Raw genomic sequence first — 27,192 nt, 5'->3', positions numbered from 1 at the left:
GAGGAGACCTCTACGGATAATTCCGCTCCTGGTAAAAACCTCCTGAACAATGAACACTGAAGGAATTCTAACCAGTGGGTGCCGCTATATCCCCCAAAATCTTACACACTGTTCCTTTAAAAATCTTAACACTCAAGCTCAATGCAATATAATCTAAACTGATGACATAATCAGGGTTTTTTTCATACTCCAGCTCTTCATGTCCCACTGTAGACATTATGCAACTATTTTAAGTAATAAACAGCGCTGCATGTGTAAACTGTGCCCCTTTAAATCCTTGATGAAAACTTATTCTGGTCATTTAAGGTAGTGGGGGAGCACAATATAACCTAATTTCTCTGTATAAACATCCACTTCTCCAAGAGGCGTCCCTCTGCCTCCCTCTGGCGGCCGCTTCACCTCACAGCGACAAATGCTGATTGTCGGCCGTGAAGCCTGGAGGAAACACACCGGGAGAAGCACAGACCGGTGTTTGACCAAAACACATATTTGAGGGAATCTGTGCACCTGAGCTGAAGTTTACACTGGATGAACGCAGCGTGGGGCACTGCTTCACCCTCATCGTCCATCCCTCCACCTCCACCCAAACCCATTGGAAGACCAGTGTGCACTCACTCAAGGACGCCCCCCACCCTTCCACCCCCTCAATACACACTTTGCAGGAGAGAGAGAAAGAGAGAGAGAGAGAGAGAGAGAGAGAGAGAGAGATGCAGGTATTAACTGGAGGTGGGGAGGGACGCGCAGTCGCTGCTGGCCGTTGGGACTCCAAAAGGACAGGAGGGGATGTGTTGTTGTGCCGATGGCTCTCTGTCTTCTTCCCATAAGAACTCGCTTCTTCTTCCAAACGGAGACGCAGGTGTAGCCTCTTTGTCCCCCCCACCCCTCCATTCTACTACTACCTACCCCAGCTTTCCATGCGCCGCACCTCTCCTTTCAAGTCACCAGAGGAGGATTTTACGCGCCGGATGGGAAGAATAATATCACGTTAAATGAAATGTGGCGCGTCTCTTTTGTGCGCCGTCTGTTACCGCCGCTGTGAATGTGATGCCGGGTCTGCACCCAGCACAGATGACTTGAACTGGGCGGCAGAGGCGGTTGCAACTCCAGCGCTTGTTCCTTAAAGAGAAGACTTATTGATAATCATGGCTGACCAGGTAAGGCGACATGTATTTGCTACCTTCCTTAAACCCACCTCGTGCGCTCTGCACAATAGCCTGGACTACACGCGCACACACCAGGTAGGCACACACACACACTCAAGTGTGTAGCCAATTTTTCAGAATAGCACGAGATGGAATCATTGTTTTCATGCAGCACACTTTCTCCCTGTCACACCATCTCTGTGTGGAGTTAAGAATTTGGAGCTTTTTTCATCTTGACTCAGAGGATATGATTTTTTAAATATTATTACAGAGACTTCCAGCGCGTCTGTGCCACTCAGCGGTGACTTACAGTAACATTTGTGAGTCTAGTAGTATTTTTACGCACTAGGTTATATGTTGTATTTTCTGTCTTAGTTATAAGGTGGTTCATTGATTTGCTGTGATGCGGTGTTTTTGTAATGGGTATCAGTTCTTCTTTCATCTGTCCCTCTCTCTTTGTGGACCATTTAAGATTCTTTCATAGATACTCTTAATTGAATTATAACGAGCAGTAGAGTAAGTGGTTTGAAAGAATCAGAGTACAGCAGATATAACCAGACTGCAGCTGGTAAAGAGGCAGCAGACGGTGTAATTGGGCTGTAACGACGGAAGAATAAAAACATTGCCTGTAGTATTAATTTTGTATTGCGCACTGTTGTTTGCCCCAGTTTCTCGACAGCCTGGCGAGAGGAGGAGATTAACCCTTGACACACTGCCTCAGCCCGCGGTCAGAGTTTCCTGTCTCTGCATGTACAGCTCCCCTGAGCGCCCCTGACAATAAAGGCCATGTTTAATTGATTAGCTCGTTCAATTAACCTAATTGAGCTACCCGAGTGAGCCTGTGTGAATGATGTATGGGCGTGTGTGTGACAGTCTGTGTGTGTAAGCAGCTACATAGCTGTGTCACAAACTGCCACACCTCAACTGGATGAAAAATAATTATAATACTGTAGAGTACCATACTATAATACTGTACTGTACTGTGTTATACAATACACATAACCACACCATACTATATTACTGCACATCACACACATTACACTATTGTCTACCTTACTATACTATACTATACTATACTACACTATAGCCTACTATGCACTATACTATATTGTGCCACAGTGTAGTATAGCACAACATACATACATACAAACTACATTTCCCTAGACAATACTTTACTATACTTTATCATACTATAAACTATACAATACTTTACTATATTATACAACACTACACTATACTGCATTCTACTAACTACCGTACTATACTATGCTACTCTACATTATAAAGTCCTATACCATACAATAATACTATACACATCCATACACTATATATTGCAGTACATCAAGTACACAACACTGTATACAACACGACACTATGCAATTTTCGACTGCGTTAAACTATACTCTATTACACTATACAACAAAATATTAATATATCACAATACAACACCATACAATATATTAGCTGACAATATTTATTACAATAGAATACTATACCATAGTATGCTATACTATGCTATACTATACTATACAGTACAGTACTACACTAAATCACATTATACTATATTCCAGAAAATGACATGTTATACGGTACTATACTGTACCAAACAATATCACCTTTCACTACACAATACCAAATTACATTACACTACACACCACACTGTACTGTACTACACTAGATTGCAGTAAATCACATACACAACATAAACACATAATAAAACACGACACTACACCATACAATATTTTACTATATGACACTATACTATACCACATTATACAACAATATATTACACAGTGCTGCAGTATACAATATATTACAGTACATACATTACAAAACAATACACTGTACTATACTATACTATACTTTACTACCCTGTACAGTACAATTCTACACTACATTACACCACACACTCTTCCAGTGCATCACATTCTATGCAGCACTAATACTGTACCATACAATACTATATTTCACTACACAATACTATCCTACATTACACAATACTTTACTGTACTATACTGCACTATACTATACTATACTATACTATACTACACTACACTACACTATACATATTTAAGCTAAATTTACTATACCCGACTCCACTATCTCATACTGCAATGTACTGTTCTACACAGCAAACTACATGCTACTGCATATATATTACAGTATATAACAGCACTAATGCTATACTAACATAATTATACAATGTTTAAAGGATGTTATAATGACAAACCAATAGCATGCTATGGCACTAAAGTAATCTGTTTATTAGGTACACCTGTACAAAGTAATAATTTAGTGCAATTCAGTACAACATACTTAAGATAAGATCTAACTTTGTGAAGCTCATAATCTCTAGCTTTTGTTGACACTGTGTCAGAGAGGTGTTGACTTAGCTCGCAGTAGTTTGTGAAACTTTCCTCTGTGGTGATGCAGAATTGGATCACATTATATTCTAATGTGTTCCTGTTATTGTGTCAATACCCTTTAATTTAATTTAAAGCGCCAATACTGTACTTAGCTTTGCCACAAGCAGACGCTGGGCCACAGAAGCCCAGGGATGCTGCTGGAGCTAGATTAATTGCTGTTTAAATATTGATGAGGGTCATCTATGGTTGACCTGCTGTGGCTGGAAACGCACACGCACTATTATGCACATGCACGAACATACTTATCCAACACACACACACTTTTCTAAGCCAAACTATTGTTGAGGAGAAAACTGCTGACAGCTTTCCTTTATCGAAATAGGTTGGGGACGGTGGAGCTAAAGACTTTTTCTTTATGTTTCTGACCCATTTTCATGTGAATTCATGCGGGGGTTACTATGTACACAGTGTACAATACAGAGCTACCTTATAGAGCACTTATCCCCTTATTACACACAGCTGCAGCCTCCTCTGCTCTGTCCCTCCCTTGTGTGTTCCTTTCTCCATGCCCCTCTTCCTCTTTCTGCCTCTCTCCTCTCTCTGTGTGTGTCCGTATCAACCTGCTGTCTTTTAGCATCCTCTTATCTTCTGTCATTCTTTCAGCAGACCGCCCCCCCTACCCCCCCCCCCCCCCTCCTCCTCTCATAGGTTTTCCTTTGACATGCTCCGCTTCTTCATCAGGATCTTTCTTTCACTCTGCCACTTACCTGACTCACCTCCACTTTTATCACCTACCTCCTCTTTACACACATACGCACACAGTGGAAACACCCTTCCCCCATTCTTCAGTGATAACATTTACCAAAACAGACAGTGTTACAGGTACATCTGCAGCCTGTTTGTACCTCTTGGGCTATTTTAAAGTTGGCAACAACACCATATGTTGTTGCCCAGTGGCTCCTTTCTACACTTACACGTGTCCTTTTGTTTTATCTCTCTCAATTTCATTCTAGTACAGTATGTTTCTCACCACGGCGGCCCCCCTCCGGCGTGGCAGCACACCCCTGCCTCTAAAACATCAGCTGCGAAGGGAAGAGGCCGTGTCTGACGAATGCGATTGGATCCCAGGCATTGAGGAGCCTGCCACGTTGCCTATCAGTGACACAGCGGTGCCTCGGGATGAATCCTTCAGCCAGTCAGCAGCCGCCCAGTCGGCTTACCACAGCCATGGCGGGGCATTGAGGATAGTGCTACTGGGACAGAATGGCGTTGGCAAGTCGTCGCTAGCCTTATCCCTGGCTGGGCAGTCGGACAGATCCCTCTCTATAGACTCTGAGACACAAGCATGTGGTAAAGACATGGATAGGGATTGGTTGAGTGTGTTTTTGTGTGAATGTGCACCTGTGTTGGGACTGATGAACCTATTTAAATCTGTCTTAATGGTTAACTTTATAAAAGCTTCATTTAGACACATAGTGTGGGGTTAAAACAATATATAAAGATGGACGACATGTGTCCACTGCCTCTCACTAGACAAAAATGAAGCCAAATTATCCTGGGTACAGCTGTTGCCATCTTGGAGCCAGAGTCTGTGCAGCAGCAATCTCAGCCATACTGAGTTCCTGCCCATACACCCATCCGACCAATTACAAGCAGTGCCATTTATTTCAAGCACACAGGTTCGCACACATAGCTGTCAAACATGATGCTTTTTATAGCATCAAATGTCTAATTACACGAAAACTAACAGAAAACAAACACTCTATCAAACATCAGTGTGCTTAAAACTACAGACTCCCCATTCCCTGATTGGTAGGTGGATTTTTTTCCCACCCTTTTCCAGTCTTTATGCTTTGCTAAGCTAACCAGCTGCTAGCTGTAGCATCTTTAACAAATATATAAGAGAGCATCAATCTCTCATCTAACTTTAGCAAGACAGCAAATAAAGCATTTTCCCTCTCCACATAATTCTCTTTAAAAACCTGTCAGTCACTAGGCCTGTCTGTCATACAGCTCACTGCAACACTGAGGATAATGAGCCCCTGTCTTCAACCAGCCAATCGATAACTCAGTGTCACTAAGAGGCGACTGCTCTCTCTTATGCATAAAGCTGACTTGCCCCTGACTCATGCCATACAGTATTCATCACTGCTCATGTAGTACACTTGGATTCATGCATCATAAATGGACAGAGAGAGCATTTCCAGCCAAAGAGCTTGTACACTTTTCTATGATGGCGCTCTCATTCTCTTCTGAATTTTAACAATGTGCTAAATTATTCCATAGGCAACACATCAAAATTGCAAAGTAAAAAAACTCCACTAATCAACACCTATTTAATTAACATTTTTTAATAGTTTTGACCAGATGCTCTAGCACCATATCAGCTCTGTGATTGGGTTAACACCTCACCAATCAATGTGTCCTCGCTAAGTAATTACCAGTGGAAGACAGCAAGACCTGATTAACACCAGGAGATTTGGTGTGCTTTTACCTTAAGATAGACATGTCAATCATCATAGTGGGTTTTCCGATCTATTTCAGGTTGCTTTGGGTTAATTTGTATTTTAAAACCTGCCATGCAATTATAGGTAGTGCATTTTCTCAGAGTGTATAGCTACAATCAAGCAGTCAAGATGCAAGTTCAGTTTTACCTTTTTTGTTTAGTAATGATAGATTTTCTTTGATATTCCAGTAAAATGCAGCTAATACAAGCATTTTCCAAGTTATGTTTTATTATTCTGAACGAATCCCATGAAAAGCCACAACCAGAAACAAACTGATCCAAGTGCTGTCTTTGTGGTCAAAGCCTGATGCGGCACAAAACATGTCACTGAGCCACACCATTGTACTGGGTGATGGTTACCTTCACTGAGATGAGTATGTGTGCTGAAGACTATTTTTGCTCAATCCCACATAGACCCTCCTGCTGCCTTGAAAAGTCAATAGTGTACTAAATGTGTATTAATCCGCCGCTGAAAATAGTCCCCAACAAATACACTGTTTACTCCTACTTGAGTAACCTTTGCTTAAAACTACAGTGCCCAGGTTTTTTTTAAGGAAGTACTGAGTATTTCTGAATGACAAAACTCTGTATCTGTGCCCTCCAACCCCCTTTAAAAGGTTGACATGTTGAAAAGGAAAAGGAACAAACAGACTCTAAGCTGAGTGCCACAGATAGGGATGGGAGTTTGGAAGTGTTCCAGTGTGAAGGCTAAAATGTTGGTTTTGCTTTTCATTTTCTTTTGGGATTTGTTAAAAAGAACACAAAAAAAAAAGAATTTCACCAGGCTTACCCTTTAAAGTCTGATAAATGTCTGCATAAGAATGACCTATAAAGTTAAGGAGCAGATGTCTAAAATGGGTTGCAGTAACACTTTCCAAACAGCAGGCCACATAACCCAATTTGAACATCTTCACAAGACTGATTTTAGGTGCCTTGAGTAGGTCAAGAACATTGACCTACTCAAGTCCTAGATTAATTTATCAACATTTTCAGCAATCACTTTGGTTAATGTTGCAACTCAATTTGACTCCACAATGCATATTTTTGTATTTCAGTTCATAGTGCCCCAACTGTTTTATGGTAGAGAGGTGTTTATCATCAGACTGTGTGTACTAATATGTGTGACATGGCTATTTGCTTGCAGGTGAGGGCTACGAGTGCTCAGTGACAGTGGACGACGAGGACAGCAAAGTCATAATTTTCGACAACTGGAAACAGGTGAGTTTCTGACTGTCTGCTTCACACCTCAGTCACTCTGTCTTGTTCATCTTGCACGATTTAGAATGACTGCCTGTCTTTTTGTGCTCTGGTGACCTCTTCCTCTCTAAGCCACTTCTTCTGGTTTTACATTCATTGCCTGTTCATGAAAAAAATGGAAAAAGCCATTTGTTCAATTTCTCTGATGGGCAAATTATTTGTGTGTATTCGAGTGTAAAGAGAGTGTGTACATACTGTAGCTTTTATGTGCATAAGTGTGTGTGTCTGTGTGCAGGGAATCCTGCAGGAGCAGCTGTGCTCACTGTACTCGAGCTTTTTGAAGTTCTCTCATTCGGAAAAGTGGAAATCGGTTTCTTGTTAACCTTACTTGTTTCAATTCAAATCAACAGTTAACAAGAACATTTTGACGAGGGCTAAAATTGCTGTGGCTATGCATCATCAACCTTTTGAGCTTAACAGTGTGAGTGAGTTAATGTGACCCTTGGCAATGGTTTTTGAGCAGGAAAAAGCAGGCAGCGGCAGGGAGCAATAACAGCTCGTCAAACCAGCTCCACATCACACTGATGACATTGTGCGAAATTAAAAAGCATGCAGTCATTAATGCCTATTATTAATGTGATGGAACGGTCGGGCACTCTAATTAGTGTGTAGGGTGGATCATCTCTAATGCATCTTATTCCAGATGTCCACTCGGCCTTCAGGGGCTCTCCCCTTAAGGTTAAATTATTCACATGCAGCTACATTTAGCTCTGGGGAACTCCTCTGAGAGCTAGATCATTTCTTCATTTCCTCACTGTTTCTGTGAGCTCTCTCCTCCCCTTCTCACCCCCAGTTTTGTTGCCCTTTTTTCCTGCTCCTGTCATCATCTTCAAATCTCCATGTCCATTCACTCTCTTTGTTGCTTTTTTTGTGGCGCTTGCTCGCTTTTCTCCACTGGCCCTTTTCTGCCATGGTTTAATCTCTCGGAGAGTTAATTACATTTGTTATTCTGTGCGTGTTAATACGAGGCAGGGCATTAAGGCTGAAGCAACAGACCCAGGCCAGCGGGGAGCTTGGAATAACTCCAGGGCCGTCTGCAGTGGGGGGAGGCAAAGAGGACTGGACAGCGTCCCAAATCATCCGCCAATTCATGCTCATGTTTTTGTACTTTTTCTATGGTAGTGCCCATGGATGAAATACACATACATACACATACAGATACAAACTTGCACACACGGAGTCAGATGTGCAGACAGATGTTGTCCAGCTTCCTAACACATGTTGTGGCCCTAAGCTGGCCCAGCATTAACTGCCGGTCCCAAGCGTCATGGCTGCAAGTGTTCTCCATGGGGGACCCCAACCTACACCGAAGTTACCATAGCAACATGCAAAGACACACACATACACTATCACGTACGCACATACAGAGCTGGCTTAATCACTCACGCATAAGATCATGCTAGAACAGTCAGCATCCAACACTGTTGGCTGTGGGGCTTCTTATGTTCTCTGGCCAGGCCGAACAGCGCCTCATCATTCCCCTGCAATACAAACTGCCAAAAGAGATGAAAAACTGTTACATTCACACTCAGTGATTGTTCCTTCAAGTGCTTTCTTGGCTTGACTCACAGCTGATTGACACATGAAGGTCTGAAGGCTGGAGCTGTAATTTTCCCAACTGCAGTGCAGGGAGCGGCACACAACAAACTGCAGGTAGAGTTTAGTGTGAGTGTGCATATATATTGACTCTACTGAGAGACTGGTGTGTGTATGTGCACACGCTGTACCAGCATGGTCAAATGTGTAAAACACACACCAACATACACATACACAGAAGGCTGAGAGTCTGCTCAGCCAGACGCTGGGACGTTGTGAGTGTTGTTGACGTCACAGCGGTTGCATGGTTTAAATAAGTCATTGGTGTGCCTAAAATAGAAACGCTGGCATACTTGGCATTGACCTCGCCGGCCCATGCTGCCCTTCGCTTTTAGACTGACATTGGTTGTGTAATGTATCTCTTAAACAGCCAACTGGGTTCTGTATGTAGGGAGCCAAGTGGGGGATTTAGGTCACTAAGGACCAGAGGGGCCCTCTCACCCTTAATCTGTAATGTGTGTTTATCTGTCTCGATGTCTGTGTGTGTCCATGCATGTGTGTGAATTTATTCTGAGACAGTGTCAGTCTTGGAGTTTCCCATTATTATTTGATATTTTGAAATTAAAATATTTATCAAACACAACTAAAAGGTGCAGCCTGAGGCCTGTAAAAATGTAGGCCAATGACGTATATGTGTGTATTTATCAGCATGCAGTGAGGAGAATTTGCTGCTGCACACAGAGGACAGGGTCGTTTATTATGTTAAAGCAAATTAGAGAAAAAGTCCAGGATGTAATTTGGAAGCGGGTAATTGCTGCTTGACCACATTCTTTTGCCCGATTAAGAGGGAGGAAAAACATCATTACACTATCCAGTTCTTGGAACAGAGACAGATTTTGGCATTGTCTGCAGGGCAGGTTTCTTCCTGGACATCTTTCCCTGTCTTGTTTTGCTTTGTTGCAGCCTTACGAGAGCCATTCTGACAATTAACAGTTTATCAATGCTTGCCTTAGTCCACATAAGCTATTATAGCCTACCTTAACAGTTTTGTTTGTTTTAGTGTCCTCTGGGAGTCACTGCTTAATTTAATTGTGTGGAATAATCTGCGAACAAAAATCGAGAAATGGAAAAGGTACATGTTGCATGGTATTTAAGGGACAAATAACAAAGTCCTACTAAAATAAACTGAGTTTTGTATTATCAGGTAGATTGCATCTGCTTTGTTTTAAGATGTTATAGGAACAGACACCAATTTAGCAACATGTTTTAAGTTTAAGATTTTCACTGACAACACAGCTAGTCCATAAAGTTTCATCAATAATGCAATTCACAAAATGCAAATCACTGGAAAGGTCTGAGTTCTGAATGTATGTCTATCATCATGTTATGTCTACTGTAGTACACAAGTTATAAACAGACTCAAACCGAGTAGGGAGCACAGTAAAGTTCACGCTAGAGTAACTCTGTCTGCTAACTAGCCTCATTGCTAGACAGCTGAATTCATCTAACATCGCTGCATGCTCCTTTGTTTTGGTTTTTTTCGTTTTGTTTTGTTTTGTTTTTTGCTTTAATAACTATTATCTCGAAAGTAGCCAGTGTAACTTAATAATAATCAAATTAATTCTTGCTAACAATCATTAGCATGAGCTAAAATTGACATTAATGAGCTAACTATCTTCATGGTAGCTAATGCTAAAGCTTTTCAGACACACTGTGTGACTGTGTCAATACCCATACTACCACACTACTTAGCATGCCAGAAAAATATTAAGTATATCCCATTACACACTATGTCTAATACAGTATGCCAAAAATACCAGGATGTTCTTACTCATAAACTGTACAAATAATGGATGTAGCTACCATGACATCACCCATTGGTTTGTGAACTCCCATTTTGAAGCCTTTAGTTTGGCATTATGGCCATCGCCATCTTGGTTTATTGGTGCCAGGTGACCATGTTTGGACAAAAGGGTGGTACTGTGAACGAGCGAAGGGTGGATCTGACTGAGAAGCCAAGGACACTATTGGCAGACAACCTATCACTTAAAATGGCCTTCCCCTAATTAGGCATAACTGTAGGCCTTAATAAAATTGAAACAGGTGAGTAATATACATAAAAAAAAATCTACCCACTGTACACTTGTCATGAAGAGCTAAATTAACTATAGAGACCAAAACCATTTTTTGAAGCAGGCTGTTTATTTCTACATGGATGTCTATGGGGATTAACTGGCTTCTGGAGCCAGCCTCAAGTGGCCGTTCAAAGAACTACAGTTTTTGGAGCTTCCATGTTGGCTTAATTTTTCAGCCTCAGAGGTTGCTGCTTGATCCCACTGCATCTGGTTGCATTTTGCAGTATGCAAAACCAGTATAATTCTCAGGCTATTCTGACCCACAATCTTCTGCACAACAGAAAACATCACATCAACTGGGCTGCAGACAGATGACAGCTTGAAAGCTTGTTGACAGCTGTCAGAAGCTGCAATAACAGACGGCAGTCAATTCAAGAGACTGATGACCATAAACAGTATGAAGATGGACAACGTGACAAATTTCCCAAAGTGAAGCCAAAAGATCTCGATTGCCCTCTAGTGGCTGGCTGCATATAGGTCATAAACCCCGCCCCCCTCTGTGTTAGCAGATGGGACATGGGCCAAACTAAAAAATCAAACTACACCTCAAATTTTTTTTTTTTCCCCAGAGACGGTTTCTGTCATTTTAGGTAGTTTTTTATCACGCTGCTGTATGTTCATTAGTTTGACATTATGATTAACAGCTTTGTGTGCCAGTGGTGCTGCTTGTGATTGATGTTTGGGCAGGAACTTGACACTGCAAAGATTACTACTTAATGATGTCACCAGCGCAAAATCGCAGCGGCTTTGGCTTCACTTTTTTAAAAGTGGTGATGCACTGTCTATCTTTATATATAATATATGCTAATGACCAGTCAGATAGTAAACAGAGGAATACTTATTGTTTATGTGAACAAAATAATCATAAACTTAAACATTACCCACCACAAAAAGACAAAACTACAAAAATGACTGACAGAGATATGCCTATATTATTTTACTGTAGCGAACATAGTCTGTCAAAATCTACAATGTATGCAGTATTACTTAAAATGGAAAACTACATGGACTGCAAAGTAAGAACCGCCTCTGTCTCTGATGAGCTCAGTGAATGGCATTTTGTTTTATCTCCAAGGTATGAGCAAGAGGGTCAAGTGTCTCCTAAAAGTAAAAAATCAAAGTATGTGATTTGGACTGCATCGACAGTTGGTCCCTCTGTCCCACCAGATGCTTTAGGACTGTCTCTCCTTTCCCCATCACCTGACTGCCTGCCCATCTACTCACTGGTTCCCAATTCCCTCATCAGCCCTCCAAATATTTACCCAGCCCATTTTTGTTCACCCCTTGTCAGCTTTGTTGGTTTCTTATTTGTGCTTTTGTGTTTGAGCATCTGTTATCTCAACAATTAACTGGAGCTGTACCTCGCTGCCTGTTACCTGTGTACCTGTCTGCTTGCCAACCAGCCTGCCCATCAGTCTACCTGTACCTGCCTGTGAGCTGTTTTCATCAGTAAATCATTGAATTCATGCTGCTTCCTTATTGGTCTGGGTGCAGGTCCTGTCCCTGTTGCCCCGCATGAGCAGCCGGGAATTTATCATCATGTTCAAACAAGATTTTTTTTTTTTTTTTTTTAAAGTGACCCTCAGTTCAGTGTCATTTTTAACTGTCTTAGTGTCATGACATTTATTCTTGCCACTAAATGTTAGTGTGTGCTGTACAATCAACATTCATAAGCTAGCTATTTTGCATGCAAGCTAATGGTAGAAATCAGCCAGTTCAAATGAGATAAAAAATGTCTCTCAACTTAATTCTTTTCTGTATGGCCCCAATCCCACAGAAACATGTCACTACGGGTGCGACTGCTTCGAAAATGTCTTGACAAAGCGCGTCAGGGGACAGAGCGAGTATTTGATTAATGGGGTGACCTTCATCATAATTAAATACCCCTAAAGTCAACCCTCTGTCTCTAGCTACCGTTGTCCCACTGTTCCTACCTCATTTACTGGCATCAAAACAGTAGTAGGCCTACCTCTTGCTGGATTTGATTGGCTGCCTGGGCCAAGTGTGTCTTTGGCAACTTTGCCTCTTGCACTGAAATGGTGGCAATATTTTTGAATCACGGCAGGCAGCCAAAGGAAAACAATGGTTTTGCTGGTGACACATTTCTAGCATTGCATTCTCGATAGATCATAGCCTAAAAGGGTCACTCACATAACTTATGATTGCGCATCATTTCATAATTCATTCATCTTGTTACGCCTCAGTCACAGAGCAGGGAGGCAACAGGCAGGAGGAGGCAGAACCTGATAGGTCCTCCTGTGTATTTCAAAGCACTGATTGGCAGGACGAACCTTATAGAACCAAAATAGTTACTTTTTAGGTTGGGTTTTTTTTTTTTTCAAATTATAAGGACATTACTGCATAAAGACACAAAAGTACCGTAAACCTATACAAAATGTTAATAACGTAATGCATTACATGTGTCCTGGAGGGCAATCCTCGTTTATCCTCCCTCCATAGGGGAGGTCAGAGGTCAACTGCAGAACAGCATCCCTGAAACTGGTAGGGATTCTGGGATTTACTAATGAACACTTCAGCGGAGAGAGGAGGCTCCGCGTGCTGCAGCCTGAATCTGGGTCATACAGGGACACTCGCTACACCACCCTCCTGCGTGTGTGTGTGTATGTGCGTCTTAAGTGGCTGGTGGTCATGGCACGCAGTAGTCTGCATGTTGCACTAAATCTGTGCTGGGATATCAGCCACATTTTTTGATGATGTGGTCATTCGTTGTCATTGGTTCTCGGGTTACGCATGTATGTACGCATGTGCATGTATGTGTGTGTGTGTGTGCCGCCTAGCCAGTACAGGCCAGATGGCCTCTGTAATATATTTCCTTAGGGAAGCGTTGTCTCTGCGCAGCAGAAAGTCTGTGCAAGAAAAATAACAAACCCACTAACTCAGCATTCCATGCGCACTAAGCTTCGTCATCCTATTATCAGATTTTGACTTAGCTACCAGAGTAAGGTGCTCCTCCGTCCCCTCCCTCCTTTTTCCTGTCTTTCTTTCATCCCTTCATTCATCACCCCTGCATCTTTATTGATCTGGCTGCTCTTTCATTTTGCTCTGACAGGCAGTCAGACAGATAGCATACAAGTCAAAGACGCAGACATGCGCAAAGGAGGTGTTTGCTTTTGATCAAAATGGTAGCATTGGGGTCTATGTATTTATGGATGTTTGTGTGAGCAGGTGGGGGTGTGTTTGACCTTTTGTTTCCATGTAAAGGCCGTAAGCTGCTTTGCTCATGTATCTTGTTCTGCAAAGCAAATTACTTGGGAGCCAATGGATTGCAGTAGTTCAGGTTCAGTGTTCCAGGAAGTGGGGAGAATGTTGTATAATGAGGGATGCAAACACACACAGACACAGACACACATACAAGCTCAGGCACTCTCAAAATGTAGCCAAATGCTGCGTTTTCTGCCTTGTTTCACAAATGGGAGAAATGTTGGTTAGAGTGCTTGCAGAGCCACAGCATGCTATGCAAATGATGCCCGATAAGTGATTCATTGTCCTCGCTGTTAATGGTTACTGATGTAGTGCCTGGCTTTAGCAAGTTGGTGTGTGAGTGCATTTTTTGAGTGCATGTTAATGTATGCGTTTATAGTTTCTTTGTGTATAAAAAGCTTGTGAAACATGAAAATCTCAGTTTAGTGGTTTGTTAAATTCAACCACATCTCCACTGATAGCTCTGAGAAACTCTCCTGCAGCTCCTCACCAGACATACGCCTGCACAAACCATGATGAATCTCCCTTTCAGAAAGAAAAATCATGTCTGTATGTTGCACTGATAGAAGCGGGGTTGGAAACCATGCTTTCTGTCGGGTTTCACTGAATGTTTTTCTTATCTACATCTGCGCCAGAAACAGGAAGTAGTGGAAAATTGATTCTAAGAAAGCCTGGTTTGTAACCCTTTTTAATGGTGGAACGGATAGGCCCATCTGTCTATTTATCATGGTGTTTTAAGGCCTGAATGATTGCCCTAGAGAACTGTGTTGCAGCAGAGTGGTAGGAGGAGCTCCACCAATATTTGCACATGATATATCATCAGCTGATTATAGCTGATCACAGATACCTCTGTATGGGCGTATATTTCAGACAGTAAGTAACAGAAAATGAAGTACACAAGTGATGAATATTTATGATAATTTATAAAGAGTATTGTTGTCATCCTGCTCAGTACATATTGTTAGAATACTTCAATGATCAACTTTAGGCAACCCTTGTTAAATGTTAAAAGTTTATGTTTTGTGTTTATGTTATGGCCTCAACAATTCAGCATGAGTGGTAGTTTCATGAAACTAAAGCTATTAGTAAGATGAATAGTAATACACAGTCATAAATGATGGGCAACGGCGTGAGGCACTTGGCAGAGACATTCCAGGATGTAGCCCAAAGCAACAGTCGCCCACCATTATTTATTCATAATTTCAATATAGAGCCAACATTATACGTGTAGCTTTGAATACAAATCAGTTGTTAACTTACAGCTGTGTAATTATCAAAGTGTGAGGAGTTCAGCTTCAGCATTTGGAAAAATGAAATGTGTTCATATATGCTGAAGTATTAGTGCACTCGATGGGCAAAGGTATGTGGACACCCAAATGTTATGACCATATGTAACTGCTGAGCTTATTACTTAATAATTTTAAGCATTAACCTTCAGCTATAACAGCCTGCACTCTTCTCTTTCCACCAGATTTCTGAACATTGCTGTTGACATTTGCTCCCATTTCGACACAGAAGTGATTAGTGAGGTTGGGCACTTATGTTAGATGCTGTTTTCATGCACTGTTCGTACATATTCCTATGAAAAGTAATGCGCCACAATTTGTATATATCCCACATAATCATAAGGCAGTTATTTGTGTAAACCCATGAAAGCAGGAAGGCTGCAGTCACATGAACAAAGTGCTGGCAGAAATAAAGAAGGGAGTAGTCAATTTAAGGTTACAGGTTGGGATTGTGGATGGGTCACAAAACACAGGACTTTCCCCCAGGAGACCGGTGTTTGGAACCATGTGAAACCAAGTGAACTTAAGTGAACACCATGTTTCTTTTCCTAAACCTAATCTATGTAACTTTATTTGCATAAACCTAATCTTTGTAACTTTACTGGCCTAAACCTAACCTGTATAACTTTATTTGCGTAACCTAACCTACGTACCTTAATTTGGCTTAACCTAAGACTGCCCAACCACGTTCCTTTTCCTAAAGCTAACCTATGTAACTTTATTTGGCTAACCCTACCCTTTGTTACTTTACTTGCCTAAACCTAACCTACATAACTTTATTTGCCTAACCTAACCTACGTACCTTAACTTGACTTAACCTAAGGCTGCCCAACCATTTTTCTTTTCCTAAAGCTAACCTATGTAACTTTATTTGCCTAACCTAACCTACGTACCTTAACTTGACTTAACCTAAGGCTGCCCAACCATGTTTCTTTTCCTAAAGCTAACCTATGTAACTTTATTTGGCTAACCCTACCCTTCATAACTGTACTTGGCTTAACCTATGGCCGCCCAGCCATGTCTCTTTTCCTAAACTTCACCTACTTATCTTTACGTTAAGTGTGTATATTTACTCTAAGTACATCATTCATGGGACGCTAATTCGCTTGCTATCATATGAACTGTTGTACATGTTTTTTTTTTAAGATATCATGAGGATATGTTGTATAAGGAGACGTTGGCCTGATAATGGCTGGCATTCACACTTGGCATTCTAACTGTCATCCCACTGACTGAAATATTGCTATATCCTGATTGGTGTCAGAAAGTGGTGCATGGATTGGTGCCCCACGAATGACGTTTCATACCTAACGTATGTAAGTTATGTACGTGACTTAAAGTTATTAGGTTTAGGAAAACAAACATAGCTAGGTGTCTCTAGGTTTAGGCAAGTGAAGTTATGTAGGTTAGGTTTAGGAAAAGAAACATGGTGACAGTTTCATTCAAAGTTTAGATGGTTCCGAACAGCAATCTTTGTGACCCATTCAACGCCCCATCTGTGCATTGATCATGTGATCACAGCCTTCCCAAATAAATGAGTTAAACACAAATTACTGGCTCATGATTATATGGAATATGTACGAATTGGGTTCATTACTTTTCTGAGGAAACATGAGAACAGCCTGACTGAGACCCAGTATGTGTCCACACACTTTTGGCCATGTAGTGTAGTAAGGTGTGGAGTGTACAGGAAGATGCCAATCAAGTGAAACCTCACAAAGCATCCATTTTACAGGAAAAGTGGCCTGGTCATGCACATGAGTTCTTTGTTACTGAGATGATTTAATTGGTATTTTCCTGAATGCTCACTGATCTGCGTGTATTTGCATATAATTTGAATACTACTCTGTGTGGGTTTGGCTTTTGTTTTTGTGTGTTAGTCCATGTGAGTGTGTGTGTGAGGGGAGTAGGTATTGACAGATGGCCTGCTCCCTGTGAACAGAGAGGAGCTGCTTAATCGAGAGAAAGAAAGAGAGGGAGAGGGAGGGAGGGGAGTTGGCACTGTCCTGAGTTTCTCTGCCTCCGTTTGATAGAGAGGTGTATTTACTTGGTCACAGTTTTTCCTCCTGAAGCGCTCCATCACACTCCTAATCGATGTCCACTCACTGTTTGTACTCCTTTGCTTACAAAGATTAGTGCAGTCTCCCTCGTTTTCACTCTCTTTCTCTGTCTTGTTGTTTCCATTCTTCCTCCTCATCCCTAAATCAGACAGTGACAGGTGGCGCAGCCGCCTTTCACGCCAATGGCTCCCTGCCCTCCTACTTTCTCTGCTCCCTGTCTTTTCCTGTGCTCTGTCAAACAGACAAGAGTGCCAAGGCACTCCCCACGAATTTCCTGCTCCAGGGTCTGATCCGATACTACTTGGCTGCTCTGAGACAGTGTGAATTTTTCAGGCGTCTGAAACTCTCTGGAGGGCTGGAATTTACCTTCAGGGTGGTGGATGTAGGGCAAGGGCATCCACATACTCACACATACACACAGAAAATGTGCAGTCCAAAGCCAGCGGGCAGATTGGGTTATCTGGTGGGAATAACATGCTTTCATATTGATTTAGTCACCATGTGTTATGGCTTCAGAGGCCTGTTTCCAGTTGAAATACACTTTGATTGTGTTTGCAGTTCTGTAGGTCAGATTTTTTTCTGTGCTTAGAAATAACAAAATGGAAGGTTATAGATTAAAGCCTCAAATAGAATTTTACCAATTCCCTCTGAGCATGCTGATAGTTAAGTCAAGTAAAAGCGTCTGACCTCCAGACTGTAATATCAGCTTTATTTTCTGGTACTGTCTCATAAACAGTGAACAGAGTAACTTTGTTGACACAAATTGCATTTGAAGACTTTCCTCTAATTCTATACTGGGTTTTGATTTCATTAATAGAGAACTGGACTTTGACTGGCAGACTGGAGTCTGGTTTCATGTTTCTGTCTTTGGGGAAAAAACGGTTTGTATTGATTGTGCTTGTCCAGTTTGAGAAAAAAATATGTTTTTTTATCCTCTTCAACCCCACAGATGTGTAGTAGCACTGGTTATCCCATAGAGCCTAAAAACTTTAAGTGTAGTGAAGATGCCAAGGCTTTCAAAACTCTCAAAAATATCATGATATGAAAGGTAAATTGTCTAATGTTTTCCATCCATCAATATTTTAGACATAAAAAACACAAATCCTTGAGACTCTGGATCAAGTAGATACAAATGTGGCATTGTCAACCAGAATATTCCTGTATCAAACTTTGGAGTTACTTTAGGTGAATTTTTAAAGCAGCATTAATAGATTTTTTGGTAGTAGAATATGCTGTAAACCCAGCATTTACATGTTAGCAAACAGTTGCCTATTTACACATTCAGCAGACATACCAGTATGTGTTTGTAGTCATGTTTCTTGCCACCTGCCAAATGTAAGTCAAATATTCAATAAAATGGTAAACCTAATTTATTGTACCTCCTTTTTGGTCTCCTCCATCTTCAGAGGGACATATCCTGCTCTTCAGCAGCTACTGTAAATGCTCTTGCTAACTAGCTAGTTACTAACAGCATCAGTTTGTCACAGAAAGCAGCTATCTAGTACAGGGTTAGTGAGGGCAAAAAAATTTAACCAAAAAGTAACATTTAAGGCCATGAAAACAGAACAGTAGGTGTATAGAGCCTCTTTATGCCTGGTATTAACATGCATCTTGGGTGGTCTGATCAAAAGAGGACAGCGCTAAATACAAGTGTAAACAACCACCAAGACGCATTGTGATCAGATTACTGAAACCACTTGACAAGGTGGTCTGAGGTGCATCGCTGACTACATCATCAATGCAGGATATGGTGGTTGTTTTGGTGCCAGGCCCTCTATAATTGCCCATTTTGTGACAAGTTGGACGAAGTGTTGCATGACAGTCCGTCATTTTGCCCCATGAAAGGAGACATGTTGAATTTTGCTGACAGCGATATCTCCAGCTGCACCGACACAACGACTAATGCGACTAGCGAGCAGCTATATGTGTGTGGATGTAATAACTCCAAGTGGGGCCCTTTGACCTTCTAGTGTAAGTGACGTAGGCAGTAACGAAATCTGATCCTCTGATCTGATCTGGTCATTTTGAGACACCTGATAGACACATATTTAAACGTCAATGTGTCTCGGCTGTCTACGCATGTTAATACCAGATGTAAACTGGCTCATAGATGATAAAAAGCTCCATGGAGCTGAGGGATCTGTAAGGTTTGGTGGTGATTTTCTGAGGGTACGTCACTGTGATTGACATCTTTGATATTAAACGTAATCATTTGACCTATTGTTCGTGTAAAGATGATTATTAGTGCTGCTTTACGGGGAAAAAAGGGAACTGGTAAAGTGGTAAAAGTGATGTTCTTCCGTTATACTCTCAACAAAGACGGTGATTCACATGAAAAGCTATAATGCTGTGTGACACAAATGGTGCATACATAATCCGCATGACAAAATTGGACTGCATTTTACTCCCCAGTTCACAGTCACAGGGAATTCGTTTCACTAAACCCTGAACCATATGGCAAACTCCCTTTATTTAATAGCACTCACCCAATCAGCAGACCTTTGACAAAGTATTCATACTTGCTGATAAATAATTAGGTCAACCAATGATCAGCAGGGAGGGATTTGGACACTCCCTGGATTTGATGACTTAAAGTTGAGATTTTGTTCAAGTTACACCCATGAACCACCTTTAGTTCAATGTAAATGCTGCTGACAGAATCAGGAGAGAAAGCGAGGAGAGGACAAAGATGGTCTCAGGCAGTCCCAAGCTGCTGTTTCTGCTAGAGCCACTCGGCCTAATTGAGCCTCTGTGACAGGAAGCCCCGATGGGATGTTTTTGTTCACTGTCAAAAGGGTCAGGAGATTCAAAGTGAAGCATGTCGTGTGTACAGTCAAGTTGGGCAAAGCCTCCTCTGTGTCTTCTCATGGGATGGTGATAAAAACTTTGAGTGCCGCCTGCCTGGTATTGGCACTGATGTCCTTTCAGTGGCTAAGCTCCAGTGAAACAAAACAGGGACTTGTGGAGGAATCTGAGTTTAAATGTGTTGTTCAAGGACAAATTGTTAATTTGTTGATGGCAAGAGATGGATCAAGCATTATGTGTAGCTACCTGACATCCCACACCTATTGAGCTGTCATCAGACCTCTCCATGATGTATGCAGTACTAATCAGCTCCACTGAGGTGTTGTTTTATTAATGTGCATGTGTGTTTTTGTATCCCCAGGACCTCTCCACTCTACAGTGTGATGTGTGTATCCTGGTCTTCTCAGTGACTGACAGGCGAAGTTTCCACCGCACCGCCCAACTCCGCCTCCTCCTCAGGGAGTCCCAGCCACACACACCAATCATCCTGGTGGGCAACAAGAGCGACCTTGTCCGCTCCCGTGAAATCAGCTCAGAGGGTAAGTAGAGTGTCTGTAATGTAAACCTGTCATTCATGCACACAACTGGCCGTTTGACAACCCCCTCCCCTGAACAACGATTGTCCAATCATAGCTTAGCAACCATATCAAGGCAGGGCAGGTCTGTCAGGCTATGGATTACATAGTAGAAACCTAACCAGATGTTACTTCCATGGCCAAAATAAGCACTTTATGGGGTTACAGGCTATGTGCCTGTTCACAACAGCATGTTCACTGTGAAGCATTTCCCTACCGTGGAAGCTGATCCTGGATGCTATATTAGCAGCCCTGCCTGCTTGTAATTGGAACTCGGGGAGTTAACACTTAAGCAACCCCAGCCAAAATCATTGTCTGCGACAGCATTGTGTTCACCAAACACATTGGTTAGCCCTAAAATAGCCCTTAAATAGTTTTCCTTTCTAACAGTAGAAGTGAAACAAACTGTTTGATTATAAAAAATAATAAAGCATAATCTCTCTCTTATGTAAATTATGTAAGCGTAACAGCAGGAATTATGTTAGAAAAAAATACTTGTTTGGTCTCATATTTTTCCTTATCATACTTTTAATACAAGGACTATCTAGTTCTACACTGCATCCTAAAACAATGTAAATTTTATTCAGTTTTTTCCACATGGATAATTACTGGTGAGAATTTTTGGTTTTAATGCTTTACTGATTCATGGACAATGCAAGGAGGGTATCATGGCCCATAGTGGGAAGGTACACAACACCAAGAGAGAGAATGTCTTTTTTTATTCTAACATTATCAACAGCATTTACAAAGCCAGAATCATGACATCATGTCAGGGCAGCCTCTGGTCCACCAGCTTCTGTAATTTGAAGCAATCTCTCATTCAGTGTTCTTTTATCAGTCTTTCTGAAGAAAAATGGGAACGGGAACATGCTCCATTAAGCAGACAAATCAACAGCAATTACTCCACTTGCCATTAGAAATGGAAACCTTTGTGTTCTTATCATAATTAAACAATTTTGTGAGTGCAGAAAAAAATTACAGCTCGGTTAAAAATTTCCAGGCATGGCAAATTGGTTCCATCCATAACAGGGCTGCAAGACAGATACACAAAAAATGATATTGCAATTATTTTGACAGATATTGCAATGGTGATATGAGTTAGTGGGTCTTGTAATTTTTGCATTTCATTTTCACTGAAAAAAATATATAAAAATGATGACTATGGGATTTTTGCTGGAGTCTGTATACCAAACAAGCGTGTCATCTGGAATATGATTTGTAGGCCGGGCATCTCTGTAGCACAACAATGTTTTTTTTTTTTTTATTTTAATAATTGTATGTATTGACACATTTTACCTTTATCAAAAAATTGCCACTGAGATTTGGATATTGCCATATTTGATTACAGCCCTTGTCAATATCCATAAAACTCACCAGTACTGAGTGAATGGCAGCCCCTTGACTCACCCATGGACTCGCCTCTTTTTTTGAGCTGTGGTGTGTAGCCTGTGAACATCTAGGGTTTATGGGAAGTGGTGTTTTTTAAAGGCAGCTAAAAACAGTAACATTGAGAAAACAATATTAAATTATTTTTCAAGACACTCCCTTCCTAATGAGAAATTTATCTAAGGCTGGATTTGTAGTCATTTTCCATCCATTTTCATCCACCTATCTAGGGCTGGGTTGTGGGGGCAACAGGCTGAGCAAGGTACTCCTGATCAGACTCCAGACCCCAGACTCCCTTTCCTAGCAATATTTTCCAGCTAATCCTGGGGGATCCCGAGGGGTTTCCAGGGCAGATGATATACATAACCAATCCCACCAGTGTGTTCTGGGGCTACTCTGGGGCCTCCTACCAGATTGTAGTTGTTGGCATTGTTAATAATAGAGTCCGCCAGGGATGATGTTTTTCTGTAGGCTGACATGGAAGTTAGCATCACCCTGATTCCCTTGTCAAAAAGCCAACAGGATTTTTCCACCGGATTATAGATTTTTTTCTGAAAAAAAAGATCTACTCACACTTTTTGTTCAGCAAGATAATCTTTACAAATGAATACCACCTCCATGATTATTTAAGTCTGAATGCACTCACCAGAGAAAGCTAATGTTAGGCTATAAATGAATCACACTTTGGTCACATGACGTAACGTCACCACCATAACAAGACTGTAAAGCTGTGTTTGACCAAATTTTCAACTACGTCATGGAGATAACATTAGCTTAATAAGCTAGTTAGCGAAAGCCAATAAAATCTGTGAATGACGGTCGTCATTTTCAGCTGATAAAATTGACGGTCGGCAACTACCAGTAAGAATCTCACATATGCCTACCTCAAAGGACTCATTGTTTAAAAAATGACTAATAATTTCTAGTTGTAAAGCCGCCACCGTTGTCATCATAAACTTTATATTGTATGTGCCATGTGAGAACTAAATACTTAAAAGGAAAACAGAGGTAACTGAGGAGGACTGGGAGCTTCAAAAACACTTAGTTTCCATCTTCCCAGACACAAGCGATGATGTACAAATGCCAGACTGCTGTGTGATGCAAGAAAAGAAATGCACAAGAAAGATTTGAAATGCACTCTTTTGTTCGCTTCTTTATTGTGCATTTCAAGCAGCTCTCCAAATGAAACATCTGAAATGGAAAATTTCTTGTAATTACAGTGATTGACTAGATATTGATGCTTTTTTCTGCTGGTTATAATGGATGTGTGGATATATATGTGTATTAAGGCACACGCACACATACAGACACATTTTCCCCAGGAGAACAATGGTAGTGTTCTTTGTGCAGTTACTCATCCATCCCTTTCATTTATCCTCTTTTCTCTCTTTCTCTGTCTTGGCTCAGCTCTCTCTCTCTCTGCCCTGGTATTCTACCATAAATCTTTCTCCAAGCCGACATCAGTCTCCATTAGAAAGACTCTTGGGGGATCTATCTTTGATGAGCAAAATCAATTTCTTCACTGTTTACAATATCCAGGGATAAACGCTCTGTTGGTAAACTCCTTGTGGGAAGAAAAATCTATGATCTATTATTCTTTTAAAGGGTTGGAAATATTAAATAAAATCAATTTATCCCCATGGCTTTTGTAATGTTGTATTGTTTACCACACAGAGTTTGCTTAGTGTTAATCAGCTTTTTGACAATGATGTCAAAACTCTCTTTATGTATCACTTTGTCATATGTATTGCTGTAAGTTTATTATGTTGATGTGATCTGTACGACATCTATTGCACGTCTGTCCATCCTGGAACAGGGATCCCTACTCAGTTGCTCTTCCTGAGATTAAAGGAGGGATGCTGCCCCCTGAGGCAAATGATTTTTGATATTGGGCTTTATAAATAAATTGAATTGAATTGAACAGAAAGACAAATCTACAAATTGAACTTGTGAACAATAAAACACAAAATATTTGATTACTCCAGTTTAAGCTGTGCAGATATTTATGGCTAAAACACAGAAAAGTCAAGGTATCAACATGCATTGACGCCTATTGAAAAAAAATAGCTGGCCAATCCCTCCATGAAACAAAAGAGGATGGTATTTTTAGCCATACTAGAATTGGGGCTGCTATTCAGTTAGCCCGTCAGTCCACCAGTTTGGTCACTGATGGACTCAGTGAAAATGAGAGGATGTGCCCTATCAGCTGCCCTCTTGAATGCTGAAAATGAGCGGATGTGCCCTTTTGGCTGCCCTTGAGTGATCAAAACAAGACGATGTGCACTATTGGATGAAAAGGAGCGGATGTGCCCTTTTGGCTGCCCTCTTCTCCCCATGTCATTCAGTAGGTGCCCTTTTTTCCTTTTCGCCCCTGCCCTCAAACATCCTGAGTCCGTCACTGAGTTTGGTCCAGACTGAAATATCTCAACACATTTCCAGTTGCCTTTCTGCCAGCTCCAGTAAATTTGGGCTAAATGTTAGTATTGTTAGTTTTGGTGTTGATTTTTGTGGTTGGCTTTAGATGACGGTGGCGTGTGGCTGTGAGTAACTCATCAGGATTAGGACATCAACTCACCAGTTTGTAAAATCTCTTCCTGCTCACTTCTGCTAGTCAGCCAGGTTGAGGTTGTCAAATGTAAACATCAGTAAATACGAAGAGAAGCTGGGCACCAGCTTAGCTAGCATCCTGCTAGCCACTGGCTTTCGAAATAAACTGGAAGGCCTCCGTAATGCATCAGTTACCGGTGGGACATCAGGAACTGCAATATCCTTTGATTCACCAGCAGGTTAATATGGTTTTGAATGTCCAAACATCTGTTTGATGGATTGTCATATTTGGTCTTGACATTTCCCCAAGCGGATGAAATGTTATTAAATTTGGTCATCTTTTGGTCATCTAAAGCCATCATCAGATAAAAATGTTCATTTGACCAAGACTTAAGTTATAACCAAATAATTATAATCCCTTCAGCCTCAGCAGCACTTTGCGCAAATAAGCAGATGTTAGCAAGCTAACACTCTATTAGGTGTTCTTACATGGACCCTAATATTCCACTAATTATCAGAATAATAGCCCAATCAGAATAAAAATAATTCATGTAACCACACAAATCAGAGGAGACTTGCCCGCTCCAGCCTGATTGGAAAGAATTCTCAATCAGGTTGAGAGAGGTAGTCCATTCAATGGGAAACTATTCATGACTAATAACCATTTAAAGGTTTAATCTGATTGTTTCTTTCTCTGGTTAGAATAAATATATTCTTTCTGCACATGTTTGGCCCATGTGGAGGTAATGTTAGGTGATGTAGATGGTGCTTGCGCTGTCATGCTGCAACAGCTGTGTCTACGAGCCTCCCTCTGCTGATTTTGACAGAGAATCATTCGTGAATTAAAAAAATATTTAGCGCTCTGCTAGTGCTATGTTCTTATGTGAATGCTCTTTGATTTTGAAACAGTAGCCTCACTTAACATTGCTGTTATGGGCTGAATTGTGGAGTTGTTGGACATAATTGTCTATCAGGACCTCATGGCCAGTGGCAGTATCCTGCTTGTGAGACATTTTAGGGACATCTGTAAATTCTAGTGTCTACCAATAATCTGCATGTGAGATGTTTAAAAAGGGACATCTGTAATTTGAAGCTGCAGTTAAATAACCTGGGTTACACTTAAATTACTCACTACTTAATCTGCACTTTATGTAACGAATTGAATTTTCTCAGTAAAGTTGGGGACAAAAACACAGTGGGCTGAACCACTTTGCGCAAAATCAGAAAAGTCATATTCTAATATTGTCCATGCAACCACAGCAAGTGGGTGAAAACATTTACTCAAAACAACACCTGCTAACCATCAGCATGTTAACGTAGGTCATGATGAGTGTGCCGACATTAGCATTTAGGCTAGCTGTGTTTCACCTGCAAATTTCTGCATGTAGGGTTACTATGACAAACATAAATCATCCAGTTGTGGTAATAAAGTAAATTATGTGAGTAATCCAAGTGAGCCACATAATTCCAGGTTAAATATACCTGTATTTTTAAAGATAAAATTAGACGTTATTTCAGGTAAGAATGGCATCATGACAACATTTCGAACAAATCCACCATGAGATTACTGAATAGCTCACAATCATAAATGGGTATAAACAAAAGAGTGCCTGGGGTGCAAAGTAGAAACAAGATGATCCACATTCAGTAGACTAAAGGCTGCAACTGCTGCCAAAGTTGCCCTTATTAAGTATTGATGGAGATGAATAATTAATGCAGTTGATTATTTTGTGCTTTGTATTTGTATTCAGTTTAGGTACACATGCGTGAGGTTTGTTTTTTTGTGTGGGAAGTGTGTTTTTCTGTTGATCACTGTCAAGAAATTCTAATTCCATCCACTGTGGTTCAATGTAACAACAGAAAACAAACATGAAAAAGTCCATGGGGATGAATATTTTTATAGGCATGTGTAAGTGTTGTTTTGATTCACAATTCCCTCTGCAAAATGAATAAATCCTGTGAATCGAAAAGCTCACTTTACTCTGGTAGATATCACTGTTGAGCAGCGAGCTTCACTTTTATATATTTTGGCATGCAACACTGAAGCAGGTCTTGGCAAAGTAAATTCACTGAAGAAGAAACACAGTGCTGTACTGAACCCAGATAGTGGTGAAAATCCACTGAACAGAGATCAAACCACAGGCAGGTTATGCTTCTGCTGGACTTAATGGGCGATTTTTATTTATTTTTTTGTAGCACTGGCAGGCTGTCCCATTGTCTGAATTTCATTAATGTTTCAAATGGGTGTGGAGTGACTGCAGTTGAGAGGGAGGAAAGACCTTGACATGAACTTGCATTCACAGTTTATATGGTATACAAATTCAAAACTTTACAGTCATCTCTGCAGTTTGCTGCAAATCATTAATGTA

At 41.0% G+C, this 27,192-nt stretch overlaps 1 protein-coding gene across 1 annotated transcript in view; it reads left to right on the top strand.

Annotated features, from left to right (window-relative positions):
- The first annotated feature begins 659 nt into the window (after nucleotides 1-659).
- The window catches only part of rem2 (RAS (RAD and GEM)-like GTP binding 2), a 35,186-nt gene continuing 8,653 nt past the window's right edge, over nucleotides 660-27,192 (top strand). The window contains exons 1-4 of the mRNA XM_050033345.1: nucleotides 660-1,154; nucleotides 4,522-4,858; nucleotides 7,159-7,232; nucleotides 20,677-20,854. Of these exons, the coding sequence (XP_049889302.1) occupies nucleotides 1,143-1,154; nucleotides 4,522-4,858; nucleotides 7,159-7,232; nucleotides 20,677-20,854 (601 nt within the window). The 5' untranslated portion in view covers nucleotides 660-1,142. The remainder of the gene's footprint in view (nucleotides 1,155-4,521; nucleotides 4,859-7,158; nucleotides 7,233-20,676; nucleotides 20,855-27,192) is intronic.

Source organism: Epinephelus moara, chromosome 21, assembly GCF_006386435.1.
Source record: "Epinephelus moara isolate mb chromosome 21, YSFRI_EMoa_1.0, whole genome shotgun sequence".
Taxonomy (NCBI): domain Eukaryota; kingdom Metazoa; phylum Chordata; class Actinopteri; order Perciformes; family Serranidae; genus Epinephelus; species Epinephelus moara.
The sequence above is the reverse complement of the archived record's forward strand: the minus strand, read 5'-3'. Positions and strand labels throughout refer to the sequence as shown.